Raw genomic sequence first — 20961 nt, 5'->3', positions numbered from 1 at the left:
CCGAGTTGTACATCCTATGATTTACTGACATGCTTCATCAAATACGCTTTAGGCTTCACTTTTTGGTTTCAAAGTTTACTTTGTCTCTTGATTTAAATCCTTTTTAAGGCGATGCCCATCTTTTGTTCATCCTGTGGACATGCATAAGCCAGGTAACTCTACCTGTGAGTGTCCTGAACAATGCCGTCAATGAAATGACATGATACAACAAGTGGTTAAAATTGAGTGCAGGACAAAATACTCCACGATACGATGTATGTCCTTTGTTTGTAATTTATTAGACAATGTGCAAATATGAACGCCAGCCTTATGAATGTAAACTGCTGTGACTCTTAATTTTTGACATTACCAAATTGTTTACATTAAAACAAGATTAATTGTTTTTAACAAAACTGAAGTGCTTCGATCAAACATCTTTAAAATGAAAGGGGCATTAAACTATTTCTCCGTATAGCTTTTAAATGAAACAACGTTTGCAGATTGGAGGTATTCGTACATGGCTGAAACATTATAAATAGCTAGCATTTTTGATGTATACGGTAATGGCAGTAGTAGTTTTTCTTGTTGTAAAATATATATTACTGCACCTTTAAAATTAAAAACAACTTCAACAGATTCGTCTGATGTTTAAAACTTTTTTGGAGAATAAATGTAAATATTAATTAATTTATTTATTCATCCAGTGTCCAGTTTTCAGGTTAAGCCCCTGAAACGTTTGCAGGCTAATAAGAGGGTTGTAAAAATAATTGTGGTTAATTCCAAGCTTTCTAAAATAGCCAGCTTTCTACAATAGCGAGGGTATTTTGTATATCAAAAGTCTAGCTTTATTATCATTGTATTTTTTCATATGCTTGCTTAAATGTGCCTTTGTAGAAAAATAGTATATTGGAGTAAGAGTAATTTAAGCGGTGTAAAACAAATTGTTACATACGAATGATAATTTTTTTTTAAATCTAAAATCGTCACTATTTTGTATTTAGTATAAGTCAACCAAATTATGTTAATAGATCTTTTGGTTTAACTTTTGGTTTAACATTATCATTCATTCTCAACAACACACGTGTACAAGAAAACTTTTAAAAAACAACAGTATTTCTTAGTCTCAATCTGACTAAATTTGCCACCTCTTCAGCTTAGTATTTGTTATGGCTGTTTTAACATTTCCTTGATACAGTTTAAGAACCGTCCAAAGTAGAGACAAATCCATGGTTTTCAACTTCACTGTATTATTTTCGTTACATCTGAAACATGTGAGTTGACAGACTGGTCTTTACTTCTGACACCAATCAGTTTTCATCTTCTCAATTTACTCCAGTCACTTCGCCCTTTAATTGCAAGGAACTTCCGCCATAACAACTATCACGCTAGTTCCATTACGTCATTAGAAACGAATTGATTTTTGAGCAAGGATATCTTTTTTTAGCAGTCTAAATCTAGCTGTCACATTTCAGAATAATGAATGGTAGTTTTAATACTAATACGAATATAGTAAAGAGTATAATGTATAGGTGTTGTTATTTAGCATGTTTTAATAGACAACACAGCAGGGAATAATGCTCTAGGAGAGCACTAATATGTGTATGGGAGGACATTTTTATTTTTTTGTAGAACTTTCTTTTTAATTTCCACTAGTCGACTGGCGGCGAAGCATATGCCGCTATTTTGCAGGGCTGGCCTTAGGCGCCTGCAACCTATGCGACCGCAGTGGGCCCCGCACTTTCATAGGACCCGCACTTTCAAGGTGTAGAAACTATAAAATTAAACCATTTTATAACTTAAAAGAGATTTCCTGCGCCCTCCTGCCGATTTACCAGGAGCACTTTCATAGGACCCGCACTTTCATAGGACCCGCGCTTTCATAAGACCCGCACTTTCATAGAACCCGCGCTAATTCAAGGTGTATAAATTAATTAATTAAAACATTTTTTAACTTAAAACAGATTTCCCGCGCCCTCCTGGCGATTTACCAAGAGCTCCTGGAAATCTCCCAAAATCGCAAAATATCTTACGCGCGACATTATGCATCAGCCGTAATTGTGTAATATGGTGAAAGAAGCTTCTCGCGCCTCAAACTAATGAAGAATTACTTGAGGTCAACAATTCTCAAAGATAGATTGAAACATTTGGTAATTCTTGCTATTGAGTGTGATCTATGTAGGAATCAGAATTATTACGAAATACTGTATGACTTCGCTACACGCAAGGCTTGTAAAGTAATTCTGTACGTAGTAAAGAATGGATAAAATGCAAAGACGAATTTATTTTCTAATACAAACTCTTAATTTTTATTTATTATCCGTATCCCTACCCAAACCTGGCCCCGCGAAATCCGTTTCGCATAGGGCCACACAATGGGTAAGTCCGGCCCTGCTATTTACATATATATATATATATACATAGTAGATTACTTAGATTAGTTCCTAGTCCAAACCTCCCGCTGGACAAAGGGGGATGGGTGTAGGCAGAGTTTGATACATTTAAACGACAGTCCATCGCGCAGCCAGTTATCCGTAGTTTGAACACTACTCTTGTTTTCTCGTGGATTATCCGCAGAGTGATCTTTCCTTTACTTCTTACTACTCGACAAAACTCTTGAGGGAAGAAGAGAATTATATATATAGATTATACTGACATTACATTTTTCATTTTGCTTTCTCTTCTTTTTTCTCTCTTACTGAAATGTGTTACTTAAAGAAAATAAACGAATATTAGGCCTACACATCGAATTGTAAAGAAAGATTAGATTACTGAGATTAACTTTTAGTGTGAAAATCGCTAACAGAAGCAGTTGTTTAAAAATTAAGCGTCAAACTTTTATTCTTAAAAAAATGTGAAACTCCTTTGCCACGGTAGTTTGGTTCGCCCCAGATCACAGCCATATATTTCTGCTATCAAGTCTCAAAGAAATTGTGGATGAAAATTACATTTGCTAATGGAAGATTCTTTTCAATACTCGAGTCAGAGCAGTGTTTCTTTATGTCACATTGACCCCACTCTTGGGAAAAAAAAACAACCGGAAATGAACTAATTCTCTATCATTTGCTATACTTCTGCTCATACAGTAGCCTGCAGTCATGTCAATATGTGCTCTGTGGTCTACCATACATCTGCACGAGTTAGTCTTTTACGTTCTTGCCTAAAGTCTTTTTTCCTTTAATGCATTAGCGCAAATATTTCAGTCCATTCAAAATCGTTTTCAATACTTATTGCTTAACGTCCTTGCGAGCTATTTTTAGACCTAATCAAAGTTCCATTACTCTATCTTTTCTTCTTCTCCACTCATTTCTCTCTTGCACTAAACTAGGAACATTGACTATATTCACTTTTTAAAATCACTCAGAGGTAAGTCTCTGTTTGCATAAATATATAACAACGCTTAAAGTCAGTCACTCTATATGTTTCTTGTATGTTGTTGTTTTTTTGCAAATCAGTTTACCAATATTTCGACCACTTCTATTCATCCAATTTTTAACGAATTTTACAAAAAAAGAATCATCTATATAAACTACACCCTAACGAAACAAGAAAGCAATTAAGTAGACATAAATTAGTCGTAATTAATTAATTAATTAATATTTATAAAGAATATATAGTAAATTTCTCACCATTTCTACTATTCCAAATTTTGTGTATAAGTTCCTGTTTGACAACAACAGATGTATGAATTAAAAAAAACAAACAATTCCATTAGTTAATCAATTAGATGTAATTTATTAATTTTGTTTTTTATATAGAATATATAGAGAAAAAATGTGGAGAAACGCCTTGTGTCGATAATTAGGCGATAAGAATGGTAAGATGGCTAGAGTAAAATAAAATAATTAAATATGAATGTCAAGATTCTATCAAATATATATCACCTGTATCACCTAAGATCAGCATGGAAACCTCCCGATACAGTGTCGGCGGCACCTAGTGCGGTAGCTCAGGGTGTCATCCCCTCCCCCATCAACTTTCTTGAGATTTGTTCCAATAAACACTATTGCTAGTTAGTTCTTTTTGTTGAACCAATACAGTGAGCCGATTACCTACTTTTATTAATTTTGTACTCAAATGTAAAAAGGTTATACGCTTCTAGATTATTGTTTGTTTTATCTACATAAATTTCATATGTAAGTTAATTTAACAATAAAACGCTTACGCTAAAATGTTACGTGCGCAGCACAGCGTGATTGTGGAATGGTGCGAATGTGTGTTGAAAGGGTTAGATAGGAGAGGAATCAGAAGATGGAGTAATGCAAACGAAGTTATTATAGATAGATGAGTCATTGTTACCCAAGATTAAAGTCTCATAATCTACTATATATGAGTGTGTTGGTGTATAATTAAGAGTCTCATCTACTCGTAACACTAACATTCAAATAGAATAATTTAACTTCTTTTTTTTTTAACCTTGCCACCAGATAAAAAGTATTCCAATGTTTTACTTTGACTGACAACATTTCCAATGAGTTGATGTAGCCCACTCGGCTTCACGAAAGTACAGCATAATCCCAATTGTAATGTAGGACTAGTCGAAAGAGCACAATTGAAAAACGTTCTAGTATTCATAAAATAATAATTTAAAAAAACACACACAAAAAAACGGCAAAGCAGAGTCTTCACCAGGATTCGAACCTCGGACCCCTGTTCGAAGTCATGCGCTTTACATCTAATTGAAACTAAAATTACAAATTGTTAAGAAAAAAAACACAAAAAAGACTTCATGAGTAATATAGATAAAGGAAATCCAGATCTATCCACTATTCACCTTGTGAGTGATACACAGGCAACATGTTGTTAAACTTTTAGCCCACAATTTCATTCCTATTTGAGTCTAATGATAAAAACTAAATAAATACAAAACTATGCCAAAAAGAAGCTCATCTTTCAGTGTTGTGAAACAAATGATAGCAACATGTTCAATTCTTATTGTAAGAGAATTTCATTGCTCGCTTTGTTAAGCTATTTAATACAATTTTGGAATTATTTCAGAAGCAGGAAGATTCATCCGCTGGCGATGACTTAAAGAAGTCTCTAAAATATTTGTTTTAAATGTTAGGCATGCAACGCAAATGAATGAAACCAACCTCCAATTGCAAGGAAAAGAATTCGACTTTCATTGATTAAATCATTTTCTCTGTTATTGAGAAATTAAATCTATTAAATCTGTTTTAAAGGGTTTTACAATCTCACACATCTTGTTATTTGCCAAATGAATTACTGCCAAAGGACATTGATATCTATGCAATTTACCTAACAATGCTCTTTGAAGAAATGATGATTTGTTTCTAGGATGTGATAAATTCAACAATTCAAATATAAATGACAATTTTTATACATCTATTACAGATGCTCATATTGGGTTGCAGAAAAAAATAGATTTACAAAATGATTATGTTTTCAGTAAAAAGAATCTTTACATAGAAGGCACAACAGAGATATGGCTGCACTTAAATGTTGCAGTACAATTCTAAAACTGAGTTGAAAATGAAATTATTTTTAGCGTTTCCATCAACATACATGGTTAAACTAGATTTAGTGTGTGATGAGTAAGCAAAGAAATAGATTGGATGCAGCCACTAGAGGAGACCATTATCTTGCTTTGGCTAATTTAAAGCTGAACATTTCAAATATTGTCAGAAGGCAGGAGGCACAAGATTCCCATTTGCTTAATCTCATTTTTTAGTGAATTCCGCAATAGCAATATTGATTCTAATTACTTGATATCTTCCAATGCCTTTTAATATCAGCGTTTTTAATTATTATTATTATTATTGTTATCTTTTTAAAGACTATGTGTTTTATTGATAGCGCAAAATGTCTTATGTAAGGCAGGATTGATGCAAAGAATGAAATAAAAGAACAGAGAATGGGATGAAAAACAGAACTATGTGTGTGTGTTTAGTGTATGGTAGCGTGAATAGTTTTAAAGTGAGTTGAGGTCTATGGTTTAAAACTTTCGGCATCTTGTTATTTTTGTCTTCTACAGATGTAGTGGTTTAGCAAAGAAATAAATTGATGACAATGTGTAGCCTGATCTTATTCTTTTCTACTAAGGACTAAAAACCTGCAGCAAGGCTTTGTTGCTATTTTATGTGCGAACCCTTTCCAGCCAATCTGGGGAAAACATAACATCAAATGGCATTCTACTTGCCAGGAGATGTAGGCTTACCCTCATATTTATATAAGTTTCCCGAATCCTGACTCCAGCAGAGTTGTGTTATCTGACCACCTAATGGCAGCACGGAAACCAAATACTCCCCTCCCTGGTCAACAAGAGAGATTGGACCATAGCACAAGTTTCTTAAGTTTCTATGAAGGCTTTTTCTTACATTTAAGTAATCCGCCTACTAAGGATAAGTTTGGCTAGCTGTCTGGAGTTACACTTAAAAGCAACATCCCCATCATTTGGTAATATTGCTAAGAATAAAGAGTTCATGACATTGACATTAATCACTGACCTATATTTTTGTTACTAACGAACCGTCTGCTCAAATTGAAGGGAAAACAATTCGCTCAATTTTTTTTTACTATTAATAACAAGCAAAATAATTCAATGGGCTTGAATTTTAAAAATATACAAGATCGATACTTTGTTATAATCAAGAGCGATTACTTGCACAAGCGATACATAGAATGAAGAGTGGATTTAATTGAAAGTAGTCGATGCTTATCAGCAAACGTGATGTGGCTATTTCATCTCTCTGTATATTTACTTCGAAATTCATTCCACTGCTAACTGTGAGATGACAGTGCTAAGTACTTGATACGGCGATACTTTATATATTAGCATGGATTAATTATACAATATAGTTCTAGTAGTTTTAAGGAGGTTGTGGAAACTAACATATGACTTTGGACAACAAATCTGAAATTGGTTGGTTTGTACTCTCTTAATGGCAGTGGTCAGAGCTCTAAATGGGAATACATTTGTTTGGATTACAAATAAAAATATTCTCGAGACTTTTTCTTACATTCATGGATTACTTTTTAAAATTCTACAGCTCATCATTAAAATGTGGTACTGATTATCTGACACGATAGACCATACTATTTCTTGAAACGTTTGAACCTTCCATTTCATTTAGCTCATTGAGACGTGTACCTTGATGGTAACACTAACATGAGGACATCAAGTGTGAACCAAAGTTTCTTATTGTTATAGCGTCAAGAGAAATGGAAATTTCCGATGATTCTGAAAATGTGACTTTCTTGATTGAACCAGCACAGAAAGTGATCACCGACAGTCAGTTTATTATATTCACTGAAATCTTCAGCATCGTGTGCAGCAGCGCCTCTCTTCTTGGGAGCTTTGGTAACCTCCTGGTCATCAAAACGTTTAAATACATGGGTCTTAAGGACGGCGTGACGCTCTCCTTCGTATTCTTAGCAGCCTCTGATTTGACCTACTTGTTAACAATGGCTGTTCAAGGGGCTGCACTGGGATTGCATGGCATTGAAAAAAAGAACGAATTCAAAGTCTTCTACTCCGTTGACCCCTTTGGGATCTACATCTTTTTGGCCAATTTAGGGATCTTAATCTACTTAGTTACCATGTCCATCACTACATTCCTAGCCATCGCTCGATGTCTGTGTGTCGCGATGCCCATCAAGTTCAAAAACTGGTTTCGTAGAAAGACATCTGTTGTTATGTTCGTTGTCTTCTGTATCGTCTCTATAGTGAGCTATGCCCCCATCCTCATGTTCATGAAGATGGTTAAAGCTTATGACGCACGGGTGAACACAACTAGATACATTCTGTGGATATCACCCAAGCGTGAAAAGATCAAGCAAGCGGTGTGGATTTCCAGAGACGTCTTTGTTACTTTCCTGACACAGCTGATAGTTGTGGCTTGTGTTATCATACTGACGAGAAGCCTACGTGCCGCTGCCAAATTTCGGCATACGACCACGGCGTACTCGCTGCCCAACAGCCTAGCTACCCAAGCTGCAATATTCACAACACACGCTAAAGAGAATAATGGAGAATCCGGCCTGATCGAGAGCCACCTCAACTCCAGAAGTGATATTTTAACAGCTAGGGATACTAGGCATCAGTGTGAGAAGCTTTCACCCAAAGACATCTCCGTGGTGCAGCAGGTGGTTCTCATCTCCACGGTGTACATCGTGTGCAACATGCCAAAGATCTGTATCGACGTGACGGGCATGTTCGTGCCGGAGTTTACACTTGGTAAGAGCTACCAGAACTTGTACCTTGCCTTCATCTGTGTCATGGAATTATTCCAACTTTTTAATTCTAGCATCAGCATCCTCATTTACTATAATTACAACACCAAGTTCAGAAAAAACTGCAGCTTATTTCTTTAGCCGTGTCATGATGAATACAATACACTTTATGGTCTTGACACTTCATTAGACACCATGGCTCAACAAACATCTTGTAAAAATGCATCAGCATCTGCCTCCTGACTTTTGTTGAAGGGGTGTTGTGACAGTTTGAATTTGTCTCGCTCAGCGTCTGTTCTTGGCAGGATATCAAGAGAGAGGCCGGTCTATTGTTTTACGTCATACAGCCAGCTTTTCTTTGGACGACTTTGTCTTCGTGCTCTAAATGTAAAGTTCGCCTACTTGTATTCTTCTCTTTTGTATCTTAATTGTTTAAATTCAAACATGTCCTACTAAAAGACGAAAGTTGAAAGCCAGGAAACAGAGTGTTAGGATAGCATTAGTTTAACTGTAATTTCAGATTTGTGTGTAGATACTTTTGTTTCAAATATTATTTTGTGCATATTTTATTGATTAAATGCAGTCTGAAGTTCGTTCTAAATCTAGAATCTAGAACAGATCGTTTCTAATCTCCTCTAGACTGTTTATTTCGAGTCTTTCTGTGTCCGATTGGATTAGGCTAGAAACACACAATAAACTTCATGCACATTTTGGATTTTTTTTTTAATCATTCTTCCTATTAACCTGCGAATTCTTCAATGAGTCAAAAAGAAAACAACTGGAAACTGGACGGATATTTCGAAAAAGGCTCAAACTATTTTCTTAGAAATTTGACAGTTTATTTATACTTTGGTAAAAAAAAACAACATAACTTCCTGATTTACCACACAGTGAAACTCTGGTTTGATCGTCAAAATTTTTCAAATATACCTTACAATTTGACTTATGTTTTTTTTTTTATTTATTTTGAACATGGGATCAGCGGGAATACTCCCATTTGACTCAAATGTTTCTTTGTATTCAGTGACGCGTTGAATCAATAAAGAGACATAAGCAATTAGTTCACTCTGTCTAATGTAGAAATCATTCGCTGAATTGTTGATAGAAGAACTGGATTGTGCAAAGCCCGTTAGAAAGACTCCTTACAATATTGAAGCATTACAAGAAATAAATAGAATGAAACAAGAAAAAATATTTTGTAAAAGGAAAATACCTCCATTATTAAACTTCAAATATAATAAAATAATTTTAACATTTTTCGATCAATTCAGGTATGGAACTCGTGACATCGTCAGCTGCTAGAGCTTACGCATTTTCTGATTCAGCCAGCCAGAAAAGTCTACTCATGTGTTTATTTATTGGTATGTTTGCTGTATAGATTTACGTTAAAAGATAAGCAACGCTTATAAATTAAAATAATATTGAAACACTTTTAAATGTATTCAGTTATGGCACAATTATAGTAATACGACTGACTACGCCATGTTGGCTCTAGACCTAGATATAATCTCCAGCCAAATTTACATTGATTTATTTTTTACTTTTAATTATAACGATTGAACTAGAGTTTTCCAAAATGCGGGTAACGTTCTAGTTATTCTTTTCATGACTATATACATTAACTGTTACATTTCTACGAAAATAGAGCCGGTTTTTTTTTAGATCAGCTGTCCAGGTTCCTGGATGCAGGTTACACGAAGTTCTGACTTGAATAGAGGTATTGCAATAAATAGTAACCACCATCAGCTTCATAAAAGAAGCTTTGACTTTTATAAAACTTTTTATTTTGTCTTGCAAAGGAAGAACATCAGAAGATATAATATCAACATTTGTTTACGTTAAAAAGGGGAGTAAGATTTAAACAGCTAAAGAGTGGTGATAAATTAGCAAGGGAAATAATTTTTTAATTCGTTACATTTGACTCTGCGCAAAAAGAAAAATTCAAATTATATGATTTATTACAAATGTTTTTCAGAGATGTATAAATGTATACGACTGTTGTTAAAAGTTAAATGAACAAGAACTTTTCCTTTAATTTTGTTTTAGTTTCTTTTAGGAAACATTACTATTAAAGATTTAATGTGTAGACATGTTTCGACCTTTGACTTCAGGTCCTAGATATAAAGAATCTTAAGCTCAATAGTGCCGTGGTATATCATAAAAAAATTCTAAGCAATGCACGACACCGCCAAGGAATACTCGAGAAGCCATCGAACCCTCTCGATTGTTTAGTTGAGAGCCACATTAGTAACGGCACATTTGGTAGTGAGCCATGCGTGATTGTGGTAATCAGAGTATTTTAAATTACGTCTATGCTAGGATACAATAGATCAGTGATGGGCAAACTTCGGCCCGAGGGCCAACCCAGGCCCGCCAAAAGATTTAATATGGCCCTCCACACGTTTTGTAATATTAATTAAAAATAATTTCACATACGAGTTAAAACATTGGAATAGAGTAAAAGTGTAAATTTTTATTCATATGATTCACTGCTAATGCGTCTGCTGATTTGAAATTCACACAAATGAGGTTAACAAAACTTCAATGCATTGTTACATTTTCTCTACCAGGCCTTCTGTAAAAAAAACAACATGTATAACAACACATCTAACTCAAAAACTTGACAACAAGAGTTCAAAAAAAAATTTAATGGTTTAATAACTAAATACATGAACAGCCACTACTACACTATTGGCTACTAACTTATATAGACTTAGGTCCTCCCGCGCCGTTCGGCGCATCGGGCGGCAAGCTGTCTCCATAAAGATCAGCCATTGGCAATGTCTATTGGCTACACTAGCTACAAAAGCTCTGGTGTACAGAAATGCCGTACCAAACTCTCCTGAGCCCTCTGTCTACTCCTGAACTAGTACAGCTACATTCTGGAGGACTCCCATTGTACCGCACCGTCCTGGACTGCACTTCCTTTTTTTCAAAATGTCTCTCGTCCGTGAAGGCTTTTGATCACATGACCATAATACGGGTCATATTAGCGTGTACCAGCAGTACAGTCCACCATGATCATTGACAGCCGTTGACCTGTGTGATTTGCATGTGTCACGTGTGTCAGTAAGTCGCACACGATTTGAAGAGTTCGTTAGTTCCATGCGATCTGAATTCTCTGTACTTCTTCTATCAACTAATAAGCTAGCTAAATAAATAAAAAAAAAAGACATATCATTTCTTAAGGTTAATTTCACTGCTGTGATGGGAAAACAAGCGTAGCGAGGATGGACTACTTGGTGTAACTTATAACGAAACTGAATGAAGATTGTAAAACTTTATTTAAATGAAAAAAAAAGTTTTATATTTCATCTTTTTAATGTTTTGTGAAGCAGAGTAACCAAACTTGAAGCTTAAATTAATGAAACTGAAATTTAATAATTACATGAGACTTAGTTCTAAATATTTCAATTAGATCTTTCACAGGGGCTTGTTGAAATCCATTTTCCAAATCGTATGCTCAAAGAATTTGTGCAAAGTTGCGTCGTCATAATTTTGCCAGCAGCCTTTTTCATTAATAATTTTTAAAAGTAGAAAATGCTGCCAGCAATAGATTCACCTTGAGGACATCTCCATCCTCATTGGAGCAAAGTTATGACGAAATATTATCAAAACACTGTCTCATTCATACATCGCATCACTTTACTTATAATAGAATTAAATCTAATACTAATTTCTAATGGGTTTTTTTAATTACAAAATATCATGGCCAGCCTAAAGTTTTTCTTTAAGTTTTGGGTCCGCTACTAAAATATTTGCCCATCACAGCAAAATACCATTTTAAAGATGTGTAGGCCTTGCTGTCTTTTTATTAGAATTGGTTTTGTCGTTCTTCTTAAGTTTAAAAGAAAATCTTCGTTTCACGTGACAACAATTCTTTTGAAATATCTAGTTGTATTATTTAGTTAATTATCTTGTTATACATTAGTGTTTCCTGCATTCTTCAGCTTTCAAAAGAGATGAACATTTTCTGAAAAAGTTTAAAAACTTTTTTTTTTAGATAATTTCTGAATTGGTAAAAAAATGAATTGACATCTTGGGTGTCAAGTGTTTTTGATGAACTATTTTATTTAGTTGGAAACAAGATGCATCTGTGTTTCAAGCTCAGTGATTCGTCATCACCAAGAAGTACATATAATCTCTTTCATGTTCATATACTCTTCGCCAGCAGAGTGGTTACCGCGAAGCTTTAGCCCACAAGTTCGAATTCAGGTCGTTCCTTTTTTTAAATCTATTTTTATAAATGTTTTTTTATTGTTAGACTAGAACTATTACAAATGTCACTACATGACTAATCCAAAGTAATTGTTTGTATATTCATCTATTTCGTTATTGTTGCAAAAGTAATGTTGTTGTGGTGGACGATTATAGTCAACTGAATTTCTATTGAATTGGACCAATAAAATCAACTTATCATTTTATATATATATATATATATATATATATATATATATATATTATCACAACGGTACTTATATGTCTTTAGTGTATTTACCAACCACACACGATTTAATAACTATAGTAATCGCTAAGAATGTTCAACAACAAAAATGAAATCATGGATTCTATCCAGAGTTTTATTATTAGGTGACCAAGGAAGTCTAAACATTCTTTTGAAGGCAATAGTGTACCAGAAGATTGTTAATTCAACCATTTTGAGGAGAAAGTCACACCCTGCCAGGACTAGATCTCCATGCCTATTAATGTTCAGTAGCATGTCGATTTTCTATGTCATCACAATTAACTTCTAGATAGATAGCTGATATGACATTAACTTCTAGATAGATAGCTGATATGACATTAACTTCTAGATAGATAGCTGATATGACATTAACTTCTAGATAGATAGCTGATATGACATTAACTTTTAGATAGATAGCTGATATGACATTAACTTCTAGATAGATAGCTGATATGACATTAACTTCTAGATAGATAGCTGATATGACATTAACTTCTAGATAGATAGCTGATATGACATTAACTTCTAGATAGATAGCTGATATGACATTAACTTCTAGATAGATAGCTGATATGACATTAACTTCTAGATAGATAGCTGATATGACATTAACTTCTAGATAGATAGCTGATATGACATTAACTTCTAGATAGATAGCTGATATGACATTAACTTCTAGATAGATAGTTGATATGACATTAACTTCTAGATAGATAGCTGATATGACATTAACTTCTAGATAGATAGCTGATATGACATTAACTTCTAGATAGATAGCTGATATGACATTAACTTTTAGAAAGATAGCTGATATGACATTAACTTCTTGATAGATAGCTGATATGACATTAACTTCTAGATAGATAGCTGATATGACATTAACTTTTAGATAGATAGCTGATATGACATTAACTTCTAGATAGATAGCTGATATGACATTAACTTCTAGATAGATAGCTGATATGACATTAACTTCTAGATAGATAGCTGATATGACATTAACTTCTAGATAGATAGCTGATATGACATTAACTTCTAGATAGATAGCTGATATGACATTAACTTTTAGATAGATAGCTGATATGACATTAACTTCTAGATAGATAGCTGATATGACATTAACTTCTAGATAGATAGCTGATATGACATTAACTTCTAGATAGATAGCTGATATGACATTAACTTTTAGATAGATAGCTGATATGACATTAACTTTTAGATAGATAGCTGATATGACATTAACTTCTAGATAGATAGCTGATATGACATTAACTTCTAGATAGATAGCTGATATGACATTAACTTCTAGATAGATAGTTGATATGACATTAACTTCTAGATAGATAGTTGATATGACATTAACTTCTAGATAGATAGCTGATATGACATTAACTTTTAGATAGATAGCTGATATGACATTAACTTCTAGATAGATAGTTGATATGACATTAACTTCTAGATAGATAGCTGATATGACATTAACTTCTAGATAGATAGCTGATATGACATTAACTTCTAGATAGATAGCTGATATGACATTAACTTCTAGATAGATAGCTGATATGACATTAACTTCTAGATAGATAGTTGATATGACATTAACTTCTAGATAGATAGCTGATATGACATTAACTTCTAGATAGATAGCTGATATGACATTAACTTCTAGATAGATAGCTGATATGACATTAACTTCTAGATAGATAGCTGATATGACATTAACTTCTAGATAGATAGTTGATATGACATTAACTTCTAGATAGATAGCTGATATGACATTAACTTCTAGATAGATAGCTGATATGACATTAACTTCTAGATAGATAGCTGATATGACATTAACTTCTAGATAGATAGCTGATATGACATTAACTTTTAGATAGATAGCTGATATGACATTAACTTCTAGATAGATAGCTGATATGACATTAACTTCTAGATAGATAGTTGATATGACATTAACTTCTAGATAGATAGCTGATATGACATTAACTTCTAGATAGATAGCTGATATGACATTAACTTCTAGATAGATAGCTGATATGACATTAACTTCTAGATAGATAGCTGATATGACATTAACTTCTAGATAGATAGCTGATATGACATTAACTTCTAGATAGATAGCTGATATGACATTAACTTCTAGATAGATAGCTGATATGACATTAACTTCTAGATAGATAGCTGATATGACATTAACTTCTAGATAGATAGCTGATATGACATTAACTTCTAGATAGATAGTTGATATGACATTAACTTCTAGATAGATAGCTGATATGACATTAACTTCTTGATAGATAGCTGATATGACATTAACTTCTAGATAGATAGCTGATATGACATTAACTTTTAGATAGATAGCTGATATGACATTAACTTCTAGATAGATAGCTGATATGACATTAACTTCTAGATAGATAGCTGATATGACATTAACTTCTAGATAGATAGCTGATATGACATTAACTTCTAGATAGATAGCTGATATGACATTAACTTCTAGATAGATAGTTGATATGGTATTAACTTCTAGATAGATAGCTGATATGACATTAACTTTTAGATAGATAGCTGATATGACATTAACTTTTAGATAGATAGCTGATATGGCATGTTTAATAACAAGAAAAGGAAAATGAAAGATGCTAACTTGTTTAATCTAAGAATGATGATGACACTCTAATTAACACTATTTGTAGAAAATTGTTCTCAAGTGTTTAAAAAAAATCTAATGTTTGTTGTGTGTCAGAGAGAGTGAGAGAGGAAGAGAGAGAAAGAGAGAGATACACACAGAGAGAGAAAGACACAGAGAGAGAGAGAGAGAAAAGGGGGGGGGGGTAGTCTATCCGTCAAACTGGACGCAGACTATGAAATCCTTGCGAACCAATTGATCTGAAACTCTGATGTTGATTTTTTAAAGAAGAGATCAATCAGAATTAAAAATTTAAAAAAAAAATTAATTTGCATAGAGAAAGTGCAATCTAATTGATCTAGAGATCAATATGTACTTCAAAGTATTGTTGTGCTTCTTTTGGGATTTAATTATCAAGTAAAGGACTTTCCCCCCCACCCTCCACATTTTTTGTTGGACATCAGTTGTTGAAATAGAAATAGAACAGCATGACTTAGTTTTTTAGTTGTATGAATCACAAACTATACACTGTGTGTTATACAGAGACTTTGAATTCTTAAGATTGTATCTATATTTATCTTCCAATCAACAATCAATATGTGAAAGAGGTTAGGTTTAGGATTAACTTGAATCTTTTAAAAATACATTTTACGTTAGTTATGTAAAGTTTTAATCTTGAGTATTTCTCTGTAATACAAACATTCTCTATTTATTCGGTGACCATTAGACTGATGTGTGTATCTGTTTCAATTATTGCTTAGGTCTTAAATTCTTTATTGTATGATCTCGATCTATTTTATTGTACTGAGAGTTATATTATTTGGTTTGTTTTTTTCATTCAAAAGATTAGAAATGAGCTTCTTTATTTGAAAATAGAAAAACACTATTGACATTATTTCTTGTATAATGGCACTATAATTAGGTAAAAACTAAAGTAATTAGGTATAAACTTAAGTAATTAGGTCCCATTTGTTGAATGTGTGAGTATTATTACGCTATCAGCTTTCTAAAAATATTTTTTTTGTTTCTAAAGTGGAATAAAGAATTTTGACAAATCCCATACTCGAGCAATTTTTATACGCATATAGCAGTTTATTTAATTCGGACATCACATGAATTCGGACATTCGCTGTTTCTTGTGGTCATTAAATAATTATTTTAATATTTATTATAAAACTAGCGCGCTGTATAATGTGCTTGTCCATTTTCCAATGATTTTTGAACCAATTTCCTTCCATTCAACTGTCTTTTTATGTAAGAAAAACGAATTTCAAATTTGCTAGTCAGGTTGTTGTTTTTTCCTGTTACCCGGATGACTTTACCTCTTCCTAGGGTTAAGATATATTTTTTGATTGGCTAAGTCTATACTAATGAGCCCGGCAATATTTATTCTGTTTTTGGAATTAATTTATTTGATTTGTAAGCCAAGTTTTCTAATTCCATACAAAAAAAATTAATACGGTGTCCGAATTAAATTACGATTTTCTTACCAAAATTTATTTCGGACAGCCAGTTTTGGACATCAATAAAAATGATCTTATATTATATTTGTTCGTTTGTTGTTGTTTTTTTTAAATAGAGAATAAATGGGCAAATGTTTGGAGTGAGCTTGGTACATTGAATGAAGTTAAATGCTTAGATCTAGACCTACTAGATAGATCTAGATTTATATAGAGAGAATATAAAGGATTCAGTTAGCCAAGCTACAAAAGATCATCTGTATTAGAAATTTATTAAATTAATAAACAAAAAAAAACACAAACATTCAACACACATCTAATCATGCAAACCCAAAACATTCAACACATATAAAATAAACAAACATAAAATAAGTCTAAAAGTCGATGCAGAAATCACTATCCCAGTGACCTAATTTTGGTAGAATAAGTGTGTTCATATTTTTATTTTTTGTGTTCGTATTTATGCATAGTTTGAAAACATCGTAATGATTTCATGTGAGGGGCTATTCCTGGGGATCTTAAAATTTAAATAATGTTAATATAGAATTAAAATCTGAGTTTATTGATGCCTAAATATAGAGACTGTCCGAAATAAATTATGGTGTCCGGAATCAAATAATGTGGGTCAAATGTGTCCGAATTAAATGAAAACACACGGCCTCTTTGACCTTAAATATAATAACAAATATAGGTTAGGGGAACAAATATAAGTAGTCATCCTTATTCTCCTTTAACTAAAGAAGATTTTGATACGTCATTTTCTTTTCTATGTCGAACCATTGTAAAATAATGCGCTGTCAAAGTCAAACTTTCAAATTTGGGCCTATAGGTGTCCGAATAGCATAAACTACTCTATATATATTTGAAATTGGCTCAAACGATTTTCGCTATCTATCTATCTATCTATCTATGATTCTGACTAGAAAAAAAAACATGTATTGCAGCAAACATAACTCTATTATAAGTCTTACATACAGTCCGCGCAGTATTGTCGGCCCGCCCCATAGACCTGTTGTAAAACGTAAACAATAATCAGCACAATGTTCTAAACAGAAAAACTATAAAATAATAACATAGAAATGAGAGAGAGAAATGAAATACTATGTTTATAAAAATTTCCTCAAAGCAAAGAACATTTCGATTTGATTCTATCCCCATGTTTAGCTAATTAGCAGATTTCCTTTTTTACTGTTTCAGATAAGAATGTCCAAGCATTCATCTTGATAGGGCGATGTGATTTTAATGGATTAGTCCTTTCCTTTTAAATATTTTTTTATGGATTTCAATCATTGATTAGCAAGTTTGCCCGTACAGCTGATGTGTGACAAAACACCATTGAATAGAGATCGCCAAGGTTCTAAAGTTTTGTTGTTCAATAGAGAACCATCTGTGTCACGTTGGCTTTAGTTCAGTGTCTGGTAGAGTTTCTTAGTGCACTATAAGTCCTTGCCGATATTTATTATAAAAGACTAAAAGAAGAAACACTGGCGAGCTCAAACGTAAACAGCGAGCAGAGAATTTAAATCTACCACCGGCGGACAATGGTTATGTCTGCTCTGAATGTGCCAAAATATGTAGGTCGCAGCTGAGACTGCTTATCTTCGTGAAATACTGCACTCCTTATTAATCTTGAAAGCAACATTTTTTATTATTATTATTATTATTATAATTAGTCGTGTGTGCATTATAATACATATAATATATATAGCAGAAATACAAGTCCTTGACGGTGTGTATTCTGAAAGCTAAATATCCGACCAGGTGGTCTAATGAATTATTTGTTTCGCAGTTTCTTCAAGACTGTTGATTTCTATAAAGAACAGACATGCACCTAGCGTTGTGCTTTTGTATATTAGGTTTTCCAACACTTTGACTAATCTGTTAGTTGAGCGCAGGAATTAAAGGAAATGGAGAAAAAATGTTGACAGATCAAATGTGATGCCTTAAAATGTTCATTAGACAATAGGATATGTAAAGGTTAAGGTGACCTTCTAGATTTTGATTTATTTTGGTAAATTTAAACAAGAAATGCTCCTGAAGATTCAAAATGAAAGCTTGTTTCTTTCTACGATTTATTATGTAATACTTAAATAGCCCTGTTTAAGGAGGCATTCTTCCCAAACACTGCTTTATTTTGAGCAGTTTCTCAAAAGCATCTTAACAAATAGTAATTACGCTTTAAAATAATAGATCTACCGTATTTTCACGCATAGAACCCGCGGGTAATACATGCTTTCCAAAACGGATGGCAGCTGTGTGGGGTATGCGATTTTTTTAAAAATCTTAAACATAGCATAACGGAAACGATGGACATACAGGTGGGTCTTTATACCTCCTAGAGTTCTCTGTCTGGTTATGTAACGTACATTGGAAAGCTTTATGAACCGATGCGGCAGAGAGTATTTAGTATACCAGTAATCAATTGTGACCAGTAAGTAAGAAACTAAACTAATTGGCCGATACTGGCCATGTCGAAACGTATAGACAACAATGCATGCAATACATCCGCAATTTAAATAATATCACTGTCCTCGCTTTAGTCAGTGAAGTCAACAAAACTTGTATCCTATTCACTGTCTTCTTCCTATAAGTCATGGCCACGTTTCACTACAGTGTGAGTTACCGGAATTTAACCTTTACATATCCCTTAGTCTGTTGAACCGTTGGGGCATTATGCAAGATTTGTCGACCGTCTTTCTCTATTCCTCTCTCTCTTTGGCCTTAGTTAAAACATCTTTCAAAGGCAGGCCAGTCCATTTTTTTTATGTTACCGGAATAGCAAAAGACAAAATTCATCTTGTAGATTATAGAAAATGTTTCACTTCTGTTCTACGATATCCTCGAGGGACAGACGTCCGATGAGAAACAGCTTATGTTCCGGTAGTTTACGACAAGTGATGCTTTGCACATGCGGGGTAAATAAGGGTGAGGGTTGTACGATTTTTGTTTTTACTTATTTTGTAATTTGTGCTGGATCTACGCCTATGCGGGATATAGGTGGATGCGGGTTTTTTTTAAATATATAAAAGAAAAAAAACTTTTACAAAAAAAAAAAGCTTATCTAAAGGGAATAACTCCACATTTCAGCCATATGTCTCAATACTGCGAGATTTCCCTTGGTCACTATTAAACAAAATTAGTTATTACTATTGAATTAACTTATTGGGTTAATTTTTTTATTGATTCATGTTGTTTCAACTTGATGCCGTTAATAAAACATACTCTCACTTTTCTGAACTAAACAATCATTACTAATTAATAATAAAAAAACGAGGAGGGTTTGGATTTGATTTTTATGAAAAAAAGCAAACAATAAAGTTTTTTAAAGAGAGTGGGTGTGTTTAAGTTAAACCTATTTTATTTGTAACTCCAAGTGCGTGATATTTAAAGTAGAGGAAGTATTTTAGGAGCTTTGCTTTCATCCGCGCATCACGAAATCAACTGGCCTAAGTCCAAAGTTATCGACTGGGGAAACAGAGGTCGATAGCTAAAGATAACTCGCTGATTCCATGGTATCCTTTGTGACCTAGCTGCTCCATGTGTCCATGAAAGATACAAAGTCAAAGAAAGAGAACAGTATATGTGGGCATATACTGGGAAAAGGGAATACAAATTAAGCCCGCTGACAAATAGAAAAAGAACAATATGGTGATTTAGACATTTTGGCATCAAAGACTACAAAGGGCAGTTCAACAGTTTGGGCATTTATTGCGCTATCTATTTTACGTAAAAAGATTTAAAAAAAAAAACATTTACGAGATTCATAAAAACTTTCATATTTCACTTGAGCCACGTTGAATATACACTTTCAATATAAAAGCAACAAGTGAGCTCAACTCACGACATTTGGTTGCGACCTAATGATTTACAGAGTTGCATGATACGAGGACAAATTTGAGTGTGTACACTCTATTGATTGAAAGTAACTTCAGATCTCGTTTTTTCTTGATTAGGCCTACATCCAGAAACAAAAAAAAAAAGAAATAGCAAATGTAAATGTAATTACCTGTCGGCTAGTAGATCCCTCTTTAATTTTTCATGAGTGTATTAATCAAACAGTTGCCAATGATTTTTAAAAGATGAAAGATCCTGTCATTAATCAACCAGATCTTACAGCGTCTGTGATGTACGATCCTGATATGTTCAAAAAGTATTCCGGACTGTTTAGAACGAAACAAAGTAATTAAACTTAAAAACATAGAAAACGGAAGAGGTTTTTAGGAGACAAA

At 33.4% G+C, this 20961-nt stretch overlaps 1 protein-coding gene across 1 annotated transcript; it reads left to right on the top strand.

Moving 5' to 3' along the window:
* Positions 1-6671: 6671 nt before the first annotated feature.
* Positions 6672-11688, top strand: LOC106071573 (uncharacterized). The gene has a single exon (XM_056031582.1). The coding sequence runs from the start codon at positions 7159-7161 to the stop codon at positions 8308-8310; it is 1152 nt and encodes a 383-aa protein (XP_055887557.1). The 5' UTR covers positions 6672-7158; the 3' UTR covers positions 8311-11688.
* The last annotated feature ends 9273 nt before the right edge of the window (positions 11689-20961 follow it).

The sequence above is a fragment of the Biomphalaria glabrata genome, chromosome 6, assembly GCF_947242115.1.
Source record: "Biomphalaria glabrata chromosome 6, xgBioGlab47.1, whole genome shotgun sequence".
Lineage (NCBI taxonomy): Eukaryota > Metazoa > Mollusca > Gastropoda > Planorbidae > Biomphalaria > Biomphalaria glabrata.
The sequence above is the reverse complement of the archived record's forward strand: the minus strand, read 5'-3'. Positions and strand labels throughout refer to the sequence as shown.

Bases quoted from the DNA above. Each gene is read 5' to 3' on its own strand.
- LOC106071573 (XM_056031582.1), top strand. From the start codon at position 7,159: ATGGAAATTTCCGATGATTCTGAAAATGTGACTTTCTTGATTGAACCA.